The 19,402-nt window shown below is 43.5% G+C and overlaps 2 protein-coding genes across 5 annotated transcripts; one reads left to right on the forward strand and one right to left on the reverse strand.

Moving 5' to 3' along the window:
- Positions 1-209: 209 nt before the first annotated feature.
- Positions 210-18,051, reverse strand: LOC118567006. Of its 4 annotated transcripts, none has more exons than XM_036150941.1 (3): positions 15,942-18,051; positions 10,144-10,361; positions 210-2,395 (listed from the first exon to the last, which is right to left on the reverse strand). In XM_036150941.1, exon 3 carries the CDS (start codon positions 1,990-1,992, stop codon positions 1,021-1,023), a length of 972 nt encoding a protein of 323 aa, XP_036006834.1. In that variant the 5' UTR covers positions 1,993-2,395; positions 10,144-10,361; positions 15,942-18,051; the 3' UTR covers positions 210-1,020. The 4 variants fall into 4 exon arrangements, with proteins under 4 accessions (XP_036006834.1, XP_036006836.1, XP_036006835.1 ...); XM_036150943.1 differs by lacking the exons at positions 10,144-10,361; positions 15,942-18,051 and adding exons at positions 2,489-2,633; positions 9,901-9,937; XM_036150942.1 differs by lacking the exon at positions 10,144-10,361.
- Positions 7,307-8,457, forward strand: LOC105922401 (uncharacterized protein K02A2.6). Its single transcript, XM_012858294.2, has one exon. The coding sequence runs from the start codon at positions 7,307-7,309 to the stop codon at positions 8,435-8,437; it is 1,131 nt and encodes a 376-aa protein (XP_012713748.2). The 3' UTR covers positions 8,438-8,457.
- Positions 18,052-19,402: the final 1,351 nt, after the last annotated feature.

Consider the following 19,402-nt stretch of genomic DNA (forward strand, 5'->3'; position numbering starts at 1 on the left):
TTGTATCATAATCGTTAATTTCAAGAAACTCTGTCTGCCGTGTGCGGTCACCAACTGTGTTTAATATCTGTGTCATAAAGCCTGTGGGCTTTCAGTGCATGACATATTGGCTACCTACCACGATGATGTTTATAAAAATGATGTTATGGTATATGATTTTGTGAAAAAATATCTGCATTATATCAAAAATAGGGCCTTGTGCTCGTTTAATCATGGAACTTGTTCTTTACAAATGTTTAAAGATTGTTACAAACTGTAACGTGTCTAAAAAACACTGTATGCATTAAACATTAAAGCATCTTTATTATAAATTCTTTTCTCCAGTTTTTATTTCATACAGACTGTTAGGGTGAAAATTTCATAGTAAAAGTCACCCGGGGTTCGTCCAGCTGACCCTGCTTCATTAGAGTGAGATATCTCTGCAACAGAGCGTTGTACCTTTTAATTTTTTTCATAAGAACACAGTCCCAGTTCATTCAGAATCTCTCTCATTTTAGAATCCAAATCCTCTTCAGCCGTCTGTCTGGTAGAAGAATCTGACAGGGTCAAACGTTTGAACTGATGCGGTGAAACCAGATACATCTTTTGCGCTGTCCTAAGAGATATTCTCTCTCATCTCCTGATGGCACCACCCAACACCTGTCCTAATAAAGGGGCCACGATGCTCAGCAAGGGAAGAATAAACCCGCCTGTTTGATTTTTCAGAACCGACTGCTTGTGTTTTAAACTAGTTCTTTTATCAGCCAGCAGTCTGATTATCTTTTTCTGCTTTTCCAGTTTTTATGTTGAGAAGGAGATAATTTAATGTTACCTTTTAAGATATTCAGAGCTATCTCACACAAGGCTTTGAGACAGTCGGATGAGCAATGGGCAAGAATGTCATTCCGTTCCTGCGGTGTAGCGTGAAACAGAGCTATGAATAAGGGAGCATTCCTTCTTATGCGCGCCGACATGATGAATTAATTTAACTTAGGTACATAGACAGCTGGCCACTGACCTGGGAGCATTCCAGTTCTCAGTCTAAAACGATCTGGGCAAGTGGGAGTCAGATTGACGATTAAATACCCATGAGGTTCTTTGGTGGCGTCTTGAAAACTCTCCATAAAGAAAGTTTTCTCTGATGGAAATATTTGTCAAGTCCACCCATCTCTCCTGCACCCCAATGCATCCCTGATAAAGCACATGTGCATTCAGTGCTGCCATGTCAATCATGTTGTAGAACACGGCAACTGGCCATCTCCGTGTTCCTGCACGCACGCTGTACTCCCGCACCATTTGGTCCATCACATCCACACCGCACTTTGTTTTGTTGTATTGTGTGACCGTGTTTGGCTTCCTTTTGGTGGTATCCTCAGTCTCAACCACGCTGTGCATGCTGTTGAAAACGTAAACGGCCTTCTTCCGTTTGGGCGCATACACCGTCAGCGTGGCACCAGTGGTTGAAAACATCTGAGTGGTGAATTCAGTGCGATCCATCTGTCTAGCGGATTGAGGAATTTCCCGTCGTCTCTTGTTGACTGTGCCGAGGATAGTGGTTTTCTGGCTAAGCAGTCGTTGTGCAAGTGACAGTGATGTAAAGAAATTGTCCGTGGTTACAGTTCTGCCCTTGTCCATGAACGGTTCCATCAGCCTCATCACTACAGTCTTGGACAGTCTCTCCCCACTGAGATGACTGGGGTCCTTGCCAAGATATGGGAAGACATTACAGATGTACTTTGATTTCAAGTCACAAGCCACCCAAAACTTGATGCCAAACTTGTCCGGTTTTGTTGCAATGTATTGCAGGAAACAGCAGCGAGTCTTTGATGGAAAAAGTTGTTCATCAATAGTGATGTGTCGACCAGGGTTGTAGGATGCGATGCAGTTAGTGACAAACGATCCCCAAACATCGGAGATTGTAGCAAACTTATCGGTCTCCACTCGCTCACTGCGTGTAAACATGTCATCAAAGCGTAGGTGTCGCATGATGTCTTGGAAGCGGTTTCGGGCCATAGTTTCAATGATCCTTGGGTTTCCCAGGTTTGCTGATCAGCTGTCACATAGTGATGGAACCTTGGTCACCCCCGCAAGATAATGACTGAAATAAATGCCATTAGTTCCGGGAGATCCATGAACCAATCCAGCTGCTCCGTGTGACGTGCATGTTGAGTAGTCCATTCTCGAATGCTACGAAGCATGTCAAGAGTGATAAAACAGAGGAAGCTCTGAAGGCGACTCCGGATACTTCGTCTGGCCTTAGCGCTTGGCTCTCCATCTGTGGCGTACGGTTCTATTGGAGTGAAGTGGAGATGTGTCCCCACTTGTTCTTCACGCCACACTGTGCCATCTTTCGCGGTCTCTGACGGCTCACTCCCCAAACGAGCTCTCTTTTTTGGTAGAGGGAGAGTCTCCTCATCTGCAAGATAAACAATTTCAAATTAACTTTTTGTTTTGTTGTAAATAAAAAAAATAGTCAGGAAACTAAAATAGGTAGGTTGAGAAATCTAACCTGAAGACAGCTCAGGATATAGATATAGACCATCCAGTTGAAGGTCTATATCTTCTCCATCTGAATCACAAGGGCTGGCACTGCTCAGAATCAGTTCCAATGCCTCCTGAGCGGTGAACCTCTTCTGCATTTTGTTTCTTGTGAACTAAATAGATGAAGCAGTCACCTATTTATCCTCCACAGCACAAAAGGTTGCATGCAAATTTGCATGTGCAAAGTCTCTCAGATTTCTTTTGCTACACCTTTTGCATGATTTTTTTGAGGTGGATCAACACAATTAATTTGGTTAGTTTTCTACTGTAGAGCTGCCTCCATCATAGATCGCACCCACCCCCAACATGGACTATTCCCACGTACCTTCTGGCCTGACAGTACAGAAGTGTGGAATGCTTTTGTGAGTTCGGCTCTCCTCCCCCCTGCTGATTCCTCAGGCAATGGCCCTATTTACAATTGAACAAGGGGTGCTAATTTGAGCCACCAGAGTCGTCAGTTTGGACTCTTTCAGGACTTCAGGGGGGAGGTCGAAAACCCTGGTAATTCTAGTGTTAAAAAACATATAATTTATTGCACAGTATGTAGTAATTTTATATTTAAAGTACTTTCAGCAGTTTGAATTCTGATTTTGACCAGACTTCTCCTTTAAACACCATATAATTAGTGTTTAAACTGATGGTATGGCTGTACTTGCCTTGATGAAACACATTCTGAGTCAGCATAATAATGCTCATACTTTTATGATGCCAGTATTGGGTAAAAATCTTGACCACTTCTGGATGCTCCAAAGCCTGGAAAATTACATCGTCTAAAATAACCAAATGATTTCGATCAGGAGGAAACAAATTTTCATCATCAAAAGAATCAGGTAGTCCTTCGATGAATTTAATCTTTTTATTAATTTCTTGCAATTCAGAATACATAATTTGGAAACAGGTGTAAATCCAGACTATATTTACAGAACAACATCCATAAATTGGTTACAATTCTGCAAAACACTTTTAACAAAAAAAGATTTACCACAACCACTCGGCGCTGCTACCAGAAGTGAAAAAGGGGTTTTGAATCTAGGATCAAATTCAATCTCCTGTGTTTCACGGAAGAGCGACATTTTTTTCCCTCAGTTACCCTTTAGTAGCCAAACAGAAGGGTTGTTCTGTCAGGAAAAAGCCTTCTTTTATCATACACCACCCGAAGCTTTTTCTGAAATTTGGCATTTTGAAGCTGGAAACTTCTTTTATCTCTCCTGATGGTATGCTGTGGAGCCTGTAAAACATCCCCTGTAGAACCTTGCAAATAACCTTCAACCAGGTCTTTCAGGCTGTCAAAATTCACCCTCTCACTACATTCGTGTGTCAAATTTCATCACAACTTTTTTCTGGCTTCTTGTCTGGTAAGCATAGCTTTTGGGACCTGCTGAAACAAATTCCTGTATGGTATCACCTGCTAGTTCGTCTGTTAAATCCCCCCCAAAATTTCCCAGCTCGAGGGAGGTCTGACCCGGTTTAACCATGTAGATCAAGCTGTCCGTGTCAATGTACAAAACACGCTGTTGAATTCGTTCGAGACAGGTGTACAATTTCAGAAGTGCATGCGCAGTTGTAAAAGCAGCGATGAAGACATCATTCACCTTGTTGGGTGGAGACATGCAGCGCTTGTTGTATTTCCACTGAACCATACACATTTCATCATTCAGAAAGTGAAAGTAGCTCACTGTGTATTTACCTGAAAACAGGAAGTTAAAATCTCATTGGGCTCGCTCACAATGCTGGTCTGAGCCAAATCATTTGTCTATGCAAATTTGCCCCAAAAACTGTTCAGACACAATTTAGCCACCTGCCTTTAAGTCAGATTCACCTCAATGTTCTCCACATCCAGCTGAATGCCTTGGTCACGTTTGTAGTGTGCCACATATTTCAATCGACTTTCCTCATCTGTCGCTTCAGCTGGGAAACCTGTAGCTTCCTGCGTACCCTTGAGAAAAGTGTGGATGTACAGTTTAAAGATTAAACTGCTTTGTTTTTCAAAATGCCTGACCTCTGTGATTTCAGCAAGGAGGTAACCATGTTCTAAAGCTTTGCAGAATTCCACACTTACCCATACACCTGTTAACGCTCTCTCTTGGTTAGAGTGGGTGCAGGGACCTGTCTGGTAGTTCATTACTCTGTGCCGCAACCACAGAGTGAACACGAGTTTACCGCTAGATGTCCTGTCCGGCAACATAGGAAAAAACAGACCACGCGGAGGAAACGAAGGTAGCTACGGGGATCTTAAAAATCTTTGCAAATGATTTTGGGATGGCCGAGTGGATAGCAGCAGTTTGCATTCACGTATGGGTACAGGGAAGTAAAGTCAACATAATGCACCAATTCCTCCACCCCAGCCATGTACCTCAGCCTGAGAGCACAAGTCCTGCCCCCAAACAGAGCTTCTCGTGGGGAAAGAGGCTCCGGTGCGCTGAAACACACCGGAAACCTTTTGAGACCCGAGTGCGACACCCTCATTGGAATCCAATCGTGTTCCCACATAACCTGTAATTGTAAACTGATTTCAATAGCCTGGCTATCCATTGTAGCTGAGTGGAACGCTTAAAAGCAAACTCCTCTGAGAGGACATATCTGGTTAGTTGGAAAGCATGTGGGACAGCCGTGGTAGAAGCATCTGTTGAACTCAAACACAATTTTGACCCCTTGAACCTCTGCAAATCCATCCACATAATAAGGCCTGACTTTCATTTCACCTTTATTGAGCGCATGTTGAATGAAAATGCCTCGTTCAACAGCTACCCACTCCAACCATTGAATGGATGCGTCCGAAAAAGTCTTGCACTGCCGCCGGTAGTCCACCGGGGAGGGGATGGCTAAAGTGTTAGGGGGCAGGAAATTTGATGTGAAAACATTCATGCAAGCTGACGCAATGGTGTGTTGTCCAGCTACTGGACAACACACTTGCTGGAGGGTAAACCAGTGCGGATGGAAATTGACACCGGGGCAGCAGTGTCGCTGGTTTCAGAGACAGTGTACAAAGAACACTTACACCACTTACCAATCCAACGAGCTCAGGTGGTGCTGAAGACCTACACAGGGGAGACAGTGGCTGTCAAGGGCCTGGTCAAGGTTATGGTGGAGCGAAATGGACAATGTGTAAAGCTGCCATTATACATTGTTCGAGGCAACTACCCGTCCCTGCTAGGCCGCGCATGGATGGATAAAGTGCGGATTGACTGGCCTACCATCTACATGATGAGTCAAGGAGAGACAGCTCTGGAAGCTGTCTTAAAGAAACACGGTGAACTTTTCACTGATGGACTAGGGCACATGAAAAGTATCACTGCAAAGTTGACCCTAAAACCAGGCAGCATCCCCAGATTCATTAAAGCAAGGCCAGTTCCATACGCACTGCGTCCTAAAGTGGAAAAAGAGCTGGACAATCTGGTGAATAGCGGGGTGCTCGAACCGGTGCCTGTCAGTGACTGGGCAACCCCAATCGTGCCCGTCCTTAAGAAAAATGGCAGCCTACGAATTTGCGGTGATTTCAAAGTGACTGTTAACCCAGCCTTGCAAAATGAACACTATCCACTGCCCCTCTTCGAAGACCTGTTTGCGGGTCTAGCGAATTGCAAACAGTTCAGTAAAATTGACCTGAACCAGGCCTACCTACAGATGCCGGTGGACCTGGAGTCCAAAGAGCTACTGACAGTCAGCACGCACAAGGGCCTTTTCCGGTACAGCCGTTTGGCTTTTGGGATCACATTGGCCCCTGCACTCTTCCAAAAGGCCATGGATCAGATTCTGTCGGGACTTCCAGGGGTGCAGTGTTACTTGGACGATATCCTCATAACGGGGAGAGACAACGCTGACCACCTCCACAACCTGGACATGACATTGCAGAGGCTGAGGGAACATGGATTGAAAGTTCACAAGGAGAAATGTGAGTTTTTCCAGTCCTCCATTGAATACCTGGGTCATATGATTGACGACAAAGGTCTACACAAGGGCTCCTCCAAGACCAAAGCCATTTTAGAAGCCCCAGCACCACAAAATGTAAACGAGTTACGCTCATATCTGGGGCTCCTGAACTACTATGGCCGTTTCATTCCCAATCTCTCCACCTTATTGAAGCCCCTCCACGAGCTGCCGAGGCAAGGAAAGAAATGGGAGTGGTCAGAGACTTGCAAAATAGCTTTTGCCAGCTCAAAGAAAGCCCTGCTGAACTCTGAGGTGCTTACCCATTTCAACCCAGCACTGCCACTTCAATTGGCCTGCGACGCATCCCCCTATGGGGTTGGCGCAGTTGTCTCACACATCATGCCGGACGGCACAGACAAACCCATTGCTTTCGCCTCTAAGACCCTAAATAAAGCTGAATGTAACTATGCACAGATTGAGCGGGAGGCCCTGAGCGTCGTGTTTGGAATTAGGAAATTCCATCATTACCTTTTTGGAAGGAGATTTACGCTTCTGACCGACCACAAACCGCTAACCGCTTTGCTGGGACCACACGCGGGCATTCCACCGTTGGCCGCAAGCAGAATGCAGAGATGGGCGCTGCTGCTCTCAGGCCATGACTACGACATCAAGTACCACCGATCTGAGTTACATGGTAATGCGGATGGCCTCTCCCACCTACCGCAAACAAGTGCAACATGCCACACGGAACGATCCGGTGTTATCGGCGGTAACGGATGCCATCATAAAAGGCAGGAGAATATCAAGCACACCTGACAGCAAACCATACTTGGCCAGGCAACAGGAACTGTCTGCACAGTCGGGGTGTCTGCTGTGGGGCAGAAGGGTCATCATACCCCCTTCTCTGCGCAGCCCCATGTTAAAACAACTCCATGTCAGGCACTGTGGTATAGTGCGCATGAAGGAACTGGCTCGCCGTTATTTCTGGTGGCCGGGGCTAGACAAGCACATTGAGGAGTACGGGGGCCATTGCACTACCTGCCAGACAGTGCGAAACGCACCCAAACCAGCGGCAGTCCACCCATGGGAATGGCCCGCGGAGCCGTGGCAGCGTATACACATTGACTTTGCTGGACCAATCGAGGACAGAATGTTGTTGGTGGTGGTGGACGCGCACAGCAAATGGCAAGACGTGGTCATCATGAAGTCTACAACCACAAGGAAAACCATTGAGCGTCTGGAGGAAATGTTCAGCCGGTATGGAATACCGGAGCAGCTGGTGAGCGACAACGGGCCCCAGTTTGTCGCCGAGGAGATGGAGGCTTTCCTCAAAATGAATGGAATTCAACACATTAAGTCAGCACCCTACCACCCGTCCACCAATGGACTGGCCGAGAGATTTGTACAAACCTTAAAGAACAGTCTAAAGGCCTCAGTGTCCCAAGGTTCCCTTCATCAGCGACTGTACAGTTCCATGCTGACTTACCGAAACACGCCACACAGCACCACTAAAGCGCCGCCCGCTGAGCTCCTCCTGAAAAGAGTGCTGCGCACCAAACTGGATTGCATAAGGCCGCCGTCAAGGAGCAAAACTGTCCATAGCAGCCAGCAAGAGCAGAGCCAACGCAGGTCGGGCACACCACGGTCTTTTCATATAGGAGACCCGGTCCTGGCTCGCAATTACCTAAGGGGTCCCAGGTGGGTGCCAGCAGAGATGGTGGCCATTATCGGGCCGCTGTCATACCAAATACGCACCAACAATGACGCAGTGTGGTGTCGTCATACGGACCAACTGCTGACCAGAAGGGGCCCTGCATCGGAGCCCATGGACTCTCCTCCGCTAGATATCTCCAGCCAGGCCGATGTGGTGGTGGACCTGGCCGCCCCTGACACCCTGCCAGCCACACTTCAAGAGGACAACGTTACAGACCGGGTGTCCCAGCTTCCATCACCAACGGAATCAGCGCCACTGCCATCTCCGGTGACCCACCATCCTCACCGGTACCCCACATGCGAACGACGACCTCCTGACCGCCTGGACTTTTAGCTGAATCCTTGCTGATGGACTTTCATATCCTTTTTACGGTTGAAAACGTTGGAGTTAAGTTATGCCTTAATTTGGGGTACGTTATCTGATTTTGGGGGTTAGTCTTTTTGAATATGGGGGAAGGAAATGTTTGATATTAAATCGGGTTCTCCCGTTGTTATGTTTGTGCCTCTGCGGCCACCGTACCTCTATGTTACGGAGGGGACTGTTTTTCTTCCTGTATTCTGTAGTTCAGTTCTAGTAAACGTACCGCAACCACCTTCCAACCAGTCTCCTCTTTATTGATGTAAACTAAGACAAATACATGACAATAGAGATGACAATGTTTTTTATGAATCAGCTCACAGTCTAATGTTTTTATTGCCTTAAGTTTTGCACCGCCGTGTGGGCCTCCTACAATCTGAAGTACTATTTCCAGGTTTTCGGGGCTTGGCAATTCTCCATTAGACTGTATTAACTCGTCTAAAAATTCCAGAAATGCAGGCAGAATTGAATCACCTTCATTATTTATTTGAACGATCGCATGACAAGAAAATCCTTCCCCGCTTAATTCTAGCTGTATAATATTGTTGCCCAACGTTAAAGGTGCAACAGAGTCCGCAAGCTTGGTGAGAAGATGATAAACCTGTGTGTAAAATTCGGCTGGGTTAGGAATTTCCCTGGGTTGTGATGCCGTCATGCTGAAAGGACGTCTTATTTCTGTAACATTGAAACGTTCACGCTGAATGCAGGGGTTAACAGCTGACTGAGACTGACTCGTGCAGAGCTGATCCTCTCGGTCAAGCGTGGGAATGACAGGTGCAGTCAAAAGTGGCTGTTGAGGTGAACTGGATGAGGGATTTTGCAAAACAGTATTCGAAGAACCAGACCGACGATGTTTACCGCTTTCGACAATACTTTGATTTAAAGGACCCCCTTTGCTGCTGCTGCTGCGGAAACTGATCGCTTGTAGGATTAGAGGTAAATGTTTGAGAGACAGAAATGTTTCATTGATGGATCGCTTGTTCTAGTGATAATAAATGCTCATAATTCGAACCTGAGTGCGTATGACCCTGATGTCTATCCGGTGAATTACCTGGATTTAAATTGGCAACCCCCACCCCATGCTGAACAGGTATATTTTGAAGGTCGTTAACCATTTGCATGATTTCATTTAAAACATTTGCAACTTGTTGCTGGAACTGTGACGAGTCATTTACAGGTGAGAGTGGTTGAGAGAAAGAATGATTTAATTCACTCATGGCTTGTTCTAACCATAGAAAATGCTAAAAATCCCAGATCTGTCTGCCCCTGAAGTCTGATGGGAGATCCTGGGGTTAGATTTATAGATTTGGATGCATGCTGAACATGGAGATTCCGGAGTTCATTTACAGCTTCCACAATTTCATCCAAAGCATCTCTGCTTTGCTGACTATTGTTAAGAATTAGCAGAAAGGAGATTGGAGTTTCGACTTCGCACTCACAGCTTCCATGTGTGGAACTCCACATTCGTCCCCCACGTGTTGCAATGGTTCGCTGCCGACGCACCTCAGTGACAAAGTTCTGGTCCACGACTCAGAAACTGGATGAAGTATGCAACTCCAGTGTATGCAGACAGTCATTTCCCTTGACAGCTTAGGATCTGTGCTGTTCATAGGCGTTGGCCATTGTTCCATGGTGTGTAACCATTGTTCATGGGAGCGTTATCCCCTTGCTGGGGTACTGACCTTCTGGAGGTGAGGTCGTATTGGGAGGCCAGGCTGACTTGCTTGTGATGTGAAACAGCCTCTTGCTCAGTGTCTAGCGTAAGCGACTGTAGCAGATGTGATGGGTGCCCCATGGATACACATATCGGCTGTAAATGCTCAGTTTTATTCCTCCAACCCCAAATCGGCACCGATCTGCGCCTTATGTCATCCGTGTCCATACTCCAGAACAAACAGACCTGTAACAAAATAAAGATAGAAAAAGAAAAACAGGGGGGAGGGAGCTCCCCCTCCTTAAATTAAAGTAGAGACATTTCTCGATTGAATCAGCTGCTTACTCACACTCCCTTCCTATGTTGTTTTCCAATAACTGTAATTTTACTAACTTTTAGTAATTAACAAACTCAAGCGTTGTGTTTCACCCTTCCTTTGAGTCACAGGCAAATGGTGCATCAAATATTGTCTCAGCGAGTGTATCAAGATGTAATTTCATCAGCTGAGACACTGAAGAAGACACGCTGTCTAACCGTATTTCTCCAAATACTCCACCCATAATGGCAAAAAATTGTTTTAGGATCCACACCAGTGTGTTTGATCCATCCTACTGATTTTTTTTTTTTTTTCGGAAGATGTTGAGAGTCTCAGTCAAACTCAGGAAATTTCTGCTAAAGTGTATAAAGAAGATGCTGTGTAATTACATTTATCAAGGAAGAAAGTATAAAAAACACCAAAGGTACATTTTAAAACAGCTCTAAAATCAGTTTTGTGCATTTGTTTAGTAACTTTTTAAGTCAAATTCTGCCGGCCACGAACAATCACCAGCAACTGATGTTGAAAAGTTTGTTCACCAGAATTTGCACATTACCAAATGAACAAAGAAAAAAGATTCCTCTGCCTCTAAATTATTGTGTAACAAGGGCATCTGCATTTTGTGGGACTATGAAAATGTGGTTACATACAATGAATACTTTGGGCACCGTCCTGTGATGATCCCACAATATTTTCCGTTCCTACTAATTTCTGCTGTTCTGTAATATCAGTATCTATAATAAAACAATGCAAGCCATTAACATTGGTCCTAGATTCTTCAAATTTAGCTGCTTCATTTGAGGATAACTTCAAAACTGACTCATGACTAAATGCAGAGTTAACAAAATCTGTCAAATCAACCGCAATATCCGTTTGCACACACTATTAAGGTACAGTTTAACCTCAACTTTTAACTCTGTTTAGTTCTGCTTACTGTGTTTTTCCCAGGACTGCAAATGAGCTAAAGCTGATAGGGTTTACTACTCTCTATTAATCAGCTAGATTGAAGTCTGACGGATTATATCTATTTATTTATTTATTATAACTAGGGCTATCAAACAATGAAAACCTTTTAATCACATTTTAATCGCAAATTATATTTTATGTCTGAAAGTATATACATTCATTAGGCATTTTAAGATGCTATTTTGCAATAGATGACGCTAGTTAGAATTACACTCTAACATAAGGCATGTTCCCTTTTTTGTTTTTTCCCAATTTATAATGCCTCAAACAGATGTTTAATGTTCTCCCAAATTTTCAACAACTTTTCCAAACTTCTAACCTCTTTCTAACTTTTAGGCTACATTTTAAAATAAAAATTTTCCCCAAAACTCACCAAGATGCAGCTGGCCGTGCTCTCTCTCCAATGCAACTCACCCATTCAGCTTGCAGCCAATACCTCAAATGCTTTACTGCATTGAAAGTTGTCCTGCACTTCAACAAACATCATTAATGCATTAACCTTTTTTTTCAATGATGGAACCTTCCTTTTTCTTTAAACTCGCCTCGGTCTGACCGTCGTGCTCCAGAATCCAATTCTGTCGCTAGAAAACAATCCAATTGTCCTCCTGGGGCCCCTTTTAATCCATTTCTCTTTTATCTTCTATATTTATCTTCTGTATTTATCCTCTCTCTCTATTTTATTCTCTTACAGCTCACCGATTTAGGGTCTTGCTGTTCCTAACCTCAACTTAAAGATCCCTATCACTAAACTACTTTTGAGAGTCTCCTTTCTCAGGGAAAGTTTTTCATCCCGGCTCTTAGAAATCACCAGACTCGTCAGTCATGGAGGGGGAGCGACCAACTTCCTGAGACTATTTTTTTATCTATGTGTTTTAACTTTTTTATTGTCTTTTTATTTTATTTTTTGACAGCCTTACCACTTACGGCTTCTTGGCTTTTATCTATTTTATCGTTTCTACCTTATTTTACGTTTTTTGACGTGGACATAAATCCCATTTAATCATTTCTTAGTTTCAACATAAATTCCATTCAAACCTAGTTGTACTGTTCAGCCTCTGATATTTTGAGAAGAGAGTATCTTAAACCACAGCACCACTTAATTTAGCCTATACATCTAACATTTTGCCAATGGACAATAATTTCCTTACATTTTTCCGGTCGACCGGTGATGCTGCAGAATTAGTCCTCTTTTCGTGTCCAATTTTCAAACAGACTTTTACTCACAGCCAAAATCCGACCGTCACGGCACCATGATGAAGATCGGGTTTACCGGCCTGCTGTTACATGTCTATTGAAAACCCATCTTTCCCCAGTTCCGGATTTGGCCGCAAGTGAGAAGACATTAATCAAGAGGTAGAACAGTTTAAATGCATATTTAATTCATAGAAATTAAATATGGAGACAGAGTATACATTTACCAATCAAGATGATTTCCCCGCACGGTCGAGAACAGGTATATGTCTGAAGTAAGCTCTAAACAAAGACTCTTTTTATCAACTTTAAAACTCCTCCGGCTCGGTCAAGGGGGAGGATGACTAACCTCCTCTCCTTCCACCCCCTCAGGGCAATAAACCGCCCTGTTATTCTACCCAGCAACAGAGAGGGGAGACACCCCTACTAAGTGATAGGGTTATTAAAGATAACCCCTTTTATCCTAGAACGAAAACCACACAACACAAGTTTTAGACTGTTCTATAGAAAAGGAGAACTGCACTCCATTTCTGTCATTTCTGTCCTCTTGTCTTTATTGTCACACATCAAAGAGGGGGTCAGGAGGGTTGGGTCAGAAGGATTCAGGAATTTACACCATGGGGGTGGAAAACAAACATGGGAGCAAGCTTTGTTGCAGCCTTATCTGGGAGAACCATTTGTTCTCCCTGTCTAAGGTTAATTACAACAGAACCTTCCTGAAAGCAAACTCTTAAACAAACCAAATACCTGTAACTTGATAGAAATAAAATGATTACATTCACATTTTTCCAACAATGAGTTTCATTTGCATCAGAAATGTACATACAGCAGGAAATTCCAATCATTATATATACACCACCTTGGCTAGCAGTTTACATGTCCAAAACCATTCTGTTTTGTAGTACCATTAAATGCATTTCACTTAATTGTTTCTTTTGTCTTTTATTGATGTCCATCGTCATGTTCACTAGGGTCTTGATTCTGTAGTCCAGTGTCTCAATCATCAGCATAGATTTACCAACTCCAAACCACGGGAAAAGTGAAAGTCCTATTTTATTCACTGTACTCCAGTACAGCGTAAACGTGACCACATATCACCCGTTCTAGCCTCACTGCATTGGCTTCCGGTTGTTTTTAGAATAGATTTTAAAATTTTATTGTTTGTTTTTAAATCTCTTAATGGTCTAGCCCCCCAGTATTTGACTGAGCTTCTCAGAATCCATGTCCCGGCCAGAACACTGAGATCCTCTAATCAGTTGCTACTGGCCATGCCTAAAACCAGACTTAAAACCAAAGGTGACCGTGCCTTTATGGCAGCGGCACCGAGACTCTGGAATAACTTGCCTTGGTATATTCGATCGGCAGGCTACTTGGAGGTTTTTAAATCCTCTCTAAAAACACATTTCTTTTCCCTGGCTTTTAATCAAGTCTAGGTGGACATTTGGCAAATAATAATCTATTTTAATATTTTATTTAAATTCAAACATTTATCCTATTATATTTTTATCTGCATTCAATTTTTCTTTTTGCATTGTGTTTATGTATTTTATCATTCAGTTTTTATCTTTTATCTGTACAGCACTTTGGTCAACCCCGGTTGTTTTAAATGTGCTTTATAAATAAAGTTTGAGTTGAGTTGAGTTGAGTTATGTTCAGAGGGAACGTTGGAACCCCATATGGGATCATGGGGCTGAAAAACAGAGCTGGAACTGAGTTCTCTTCTCCTCCCATTAGAAGGATGATTTTCCTTCACAGCTTGAGCTGAGATGATAACAGTGTGGTCAGAAACAAACACAGGTGCACATGTACCTGACCAGTTTATAGGCAATGATGGATAGATACTGTCTCCTCCACACAAGAACCAGCCACCCTCTTTAGGACAGTTGACTTGTGGTTTCAAAGTAGAACAGCTGGTGTACCTTCCATTAGGGACAATGCCGCAGACAAAGTCAGAGTAAAGGTCAGTGATGGTACTCTGGCATCCTGCTGCATGCCCTACCTTCACCATATCGTTCCCTCTAGGTGAGTGAATACACACTGGATGTTTCATTCCTTTAGGCATAACAGCCTTCATCTTGGTGGGATAGCCTGTAACTTTGCGTTCTTGCATACGTTTCCCATAAGTTGTCAACATGGTGGTTTGGGATATCACCCAGCCAAATCTTCATGGCAGTGGAGTGGATGAACCTTTTTCTTCTCTCACTCATTGGATCTGGACTGAAATAGATAATGCACGCAACAGCCACAACGCAAAGGGAGCCCCACCTACATGGGAACCCCATTTTTGCTAGGTTAGCAGAGATGTTAATTTTACCCAGGACTCTAAAGAACAGGGATCAGTTGATTTCTTCACCGACGTTGAGACGAGTGGCCCTAAAAAAAACAAACCCCTTTGTAAATCGGACTTCCCCACTGTTCCAACCCTTTAGGTCAGAGATGGGCAACTTCCATGATAAAGAGGGCCACATTTTTTTCAGCACGACCATTGGAGGGCCACATGACCACGCACTTCAAATAATTGGATATGAAAGACGCTACAAATTATTCTCAATAAGAACAAATTTTAGATGAATTTATATCTGTATGTTTACTGCACCAACATATAACTATTTTCTGCATATAAATGCATTTTAATATGTCCTTAAGCAAAAGACTCCATATCAATGCATTCAGGTACATGGGTCATTTTAAATTAACAAGGAAAGAGGCATAAAACGGAACAGAACTTAACTCAAACAATAATGTGTCTATCCAGAAACTGTGTGGGCTTTCTTACAATACTGAATGCTCTATAATTGTATTTCTGTTACTTTTCGATTATGCACATCTGTTAGCTTTTTATTCTGAAAAATCTGATGTCCCATGCTCCTGAATGCACCATAGCTTTCTGACGCTCACGAATGCATCACACTGGTCTGTGAACGCGGCGCTGCACGTTTGAACTTCTGCTTAAGACAAAGCTTTGCCGTTTCAAAACTCACGTCGGCTCTCACGGTTTATGTTGTGTGTGAATGACAAGAGACCAAAAAAAAATTCCCCATGTCCATACTTCTTCCCATTTTGTCTGAAAAATGTGACTTTCTCGTCAAGTTTTCCCTTTATTCCACTGCTAGTGGCCAGGGCTCTTGACTTTCTTCCTCGCTGTTGCAAAGCGGCCCATGCCCGCTATTGTTTGGGTACGACCCCCTATCGGTCAAAAGTATAATTACAAGTTTTTTGTTTTTTTTTATCATTATTAAATTATTATTGATCTATTCGCGGGCAGCACTGAGTGATGACGAGGGCCGTGTGCGGCCCCCGGGCCGCCAGTTGCCCATCCTTGCTTTAGTTATTTAACACTCTCTGTAACTTACAGTGGCTGAGGTGAATCCAGGAAGGTCTTTCAGCAATCTTCACAGCTGTTGGCGTGGTCAGGAGCTCTTGGGATGGTCCTTCCCACCTTTGGCTCGCCCAGTTAACACCCAGTCTCCTGGTCTCACTGCTTGTGGATCCTGTGGAGACAAAGGTTCTCCTCGCAGTAAATTTGCATTGGACACTTTTTTAGACTGCAACATTTCTCTCATATAGTCTGCTAGAGTTTTTTCTTCCTCCTTAGGTGGTGTCTGTATTGTGAACAGCGGTAATTTATATGGTCTACCATATATTATTTCAAACGGAGTCAAACCACTGCTCGTTGGAGTTATTCTCATGTACAGTTTTACTAGGTCCAGACATTCTGGGCATGGCCTCTTTGTTTCTTCCATGCACTTATTAAGCCTGGATTTAAATGTCCCATTTGTCCTTTTCACAAGTTCTGCACTTTGTGGCACAGTATTTCTTTAAGGTTATCTGTAACCTGCTTGCCATTTGCTGAATGACCTGATTCAGAAAATGTGGACCATTTTCACAGTAAATTTTCTGTGGGATGCCAAACCTTTGCATATAGCTTTAGCTACTGTCAGTGCATCTGTGTGCTTTGCTGGAACTATTTCAACCCATTTTGAAAATGCATCAATCATTACCAAACAGTATTTGTAAGGGCCACTTTGTGTCAGTTCAATAAAATCCATATGCATCACATCAAAAGGTTCCTTTAGTTCTGGAAACCTTCACTGTTCTGATCTAAAATTAACCTGAGGGTAATTTTTAACACAGATCGTACATGCTTTACAAAAAAATATTTTGTGTATGAATTATATCCTATAAATGAAATCCATATGTTGCTGTATTATGGTTATCCCTCCCTTTTTGAGACATGGCAATTGCCCATGGCTCAAAATAGCTGCTTCTTGGAATAAGCTTTTAGGAAGAACTGCTTTATCACAAACTAAATGTAATGACCGGGGTCCGAGCCCGAATTCAAACCACACACAGAGCCGGATATTTAGGAGCTTTATTGCCACAAAGAAGGTAGGATGGATCAGGACCGGGCTGAAGAAGACTGGAGATGGTGGAGATTGAGCAGGCAGACGGGTACGGTGGTCCTCAGAGCCACCGCAGACGGGACGCAGGAGCACCGACAGAACGAGCCTGATGAGCTCCGGAGCTGGGTCCAAAGCGTGCTGACGAAGTGGGACAGGTGGTGCGTCGGAACAGGGACCAGGATGTGAAGGAGGACTGTGGCTGTGGTGCGTCAGGGTGAAAGCCAGGACGTGCTGGTGGATCGAGACAGGAGGGAAGACTGGAACACAAAGTAAAGAGGTGAGTGGGAGGCAAGATCCACTAACCTGGGATGGCGTGAGGTAGCAGACTGGCTGGCGAGGAGTGCACAGGCTGGGGAGCAGAAGGGAAGCTGGACATCTGGTGATTGAGGGAGTGCAGAGTCTTGGAGATCAGACAAACCAGCAAAGACAAACTGAAAGAGGAGTGCTTATATAGGGATGGGCTGACAGGAGTAATTAGAGCAGGGAATCAGTTGCAGGTGACGGTGATCAGTAGGGAGGAGGTGATCAGGCGAAACACTGAGCTAGAATCATTACACTATAGAATCCTTCTGATTCATTGTTTCTAAATTTTTTACCCACATGTGTTTTTCTACAGTTGGCACTGTTTGTATAATTAACAACACTTCTAGAACAATGATTTGCTCTGTTTTTTGCTCTAGGCAAATATCAGAAAGACCAAATTGTAATACATATACTACATGGGGGTCTAGTGGTTGAATGAAACCAGACCACTTCAGCCATGGACCGCGGAACGCATTTCAAATTGGTCGGGCCCATCAGGCAATACTCACAATACCACTACCCATCACATACGAACGCGCCCCCATACACATAAAACACCAGCATCCCCTTGATCACGCAACTGATTTGTGTCACATGACACAAGACAAGCCAATCCGTTTCTAAATTAACTTCAGAAATTACAGCAGCAGATGTCTCCTGTCCAGGAGACATCCTGTTTGAATCTTATTTGAAACAAACCGTTAAACTGTAGTATGCTGTGAGCAGTAACTCATTGTTGCTTATCGCCCCCTGACCATGTAAGAAGCTCCATACTGCTCTAGGTCTTTAAACCTTTTTCAGTCATTCAACATTAGTTTAACTGATAATACATCCAAGCATAATTATATCCCCAAGTAAATCAACCCTTTAACAAGTATCTAGTTCTTGTTCTCATGTGTTTAGTTTACCCTTGAAAAACTTTAAGCAGACATTACTCCGAGTGATTTTCTTACATTTTCATTCATCTATTATTATTACCGTTGCTTTTTCTACAGTTTTTCCAAATTTAGGATCTGTCTTTTGTTAACTTATATCACCCAGTGATCTATAAATCCTTATTTTATGTTTGCACTGTGTTGTCCCAGCAGATTAAAAATCCCCATTCTAGAATTTGCTTTTATGTTTCGTCAATCACTGTCTGTTGTGATTATTGAAGAAATTGTGCAGTTCCATTGAACCCTCTTAAATATTGACCACCCGTTGGTAAATGATCAGCATTAAGTTTTGCCCTTCTTCTAATTCTTTGTTTAGCCTTAGTATCTGCACCTTAAATTGAGGATTAGTGGAATTCTTTGTATAAACACTTCTCTGTGTCCGTATTTATTTAGGCCTCTATAATTCTGTTCTTTGCATTTTAAGTGTGAACCTGGTCAGGATAGAGAAAGTCATCTCCGATGCTCCTTTTGGCAATCCCAGCAAACCCAAACATAAACTTGTTCACAGTCAGTGTTAGGTTACAGGTAATCCCTGTGGGAACATGACGTCGTCTCCTTGGTCCAACCCTGTTCCAAGCGCCTGGGTCATCGAAACACTCCACCACCTGCGACAAATCTCTGACATTTTCAAACCACAGCAGCTATTCCTGGGTGTCCACACCCCCTGTCTGTGAAATGTCTCTCGTCGCAAGCCCAGGCTTTCAAGTTTATCTCCTCTTTAGTGTCCCCCTTTCGGGCCCATTAACCCCAAGTTGCATATTGTTGAATACCCATTTTCAAATGTTCTGTCTTTAAGAGTCCTAGAGTGTTTTCTAGGTGCGTTTCCTGAACGCCAACCTCTCCATGTCATGTTCGTGAAACCTTGTAGTTGAATTCCATCACCTGTGAAGCAAAGCAGTCATGCATAGTCCTGTTCAAGATGTTTGTAGCACAGCAGGAGTTTCACTGTCGGGTACCATTGCAGCTCTGATGTTCCTCAGAGCCAACCTTCATGCATTGATATCATGTTCAAGTTGTTATCCTCCTATCATCATCTTGTGTCCAGGAGTCGCTTCTGCTGTCCTGACCAGATACCAAACGTCCAACTAATCTAATTGACCTCATTTCTTTTCTGTATGTACGCAAGAGGATAATCGTTAGATTATCCAGGTCTAAAAGACCTCAAGGGTAATA

Source organism: Fundulus heteroclitus, chromosome 19, assembly GCF_011125445.2.
Source record: "Fundulus heteroclitus isolate FHET01 chromosome 19, MU-UCD_Fhet_4.1, whole genome shotgun sequence".
NCBI lineage: Eukaryota > Metazoa > Chordata > Actinopteri > Cyprinodontiformes > Fundulidae > Fundulus > Fundulus heteroclitus.

Coding starts and splice junctions, on each gene's coding strand:
- LOC105922401 (XM_012858294.2), top strand. CDS start 7,307: ATGTTAAAACAACTCCATGTCAGGCACTGTGGTATAGTGCGCATGAAG.
- LOC118567006 (XM_036150942.1), bottom strand. CDS start 1,992: ATGGCCCGAAACCGCTTCCAAGACATCATGCGACACCTACGCTTTGAT.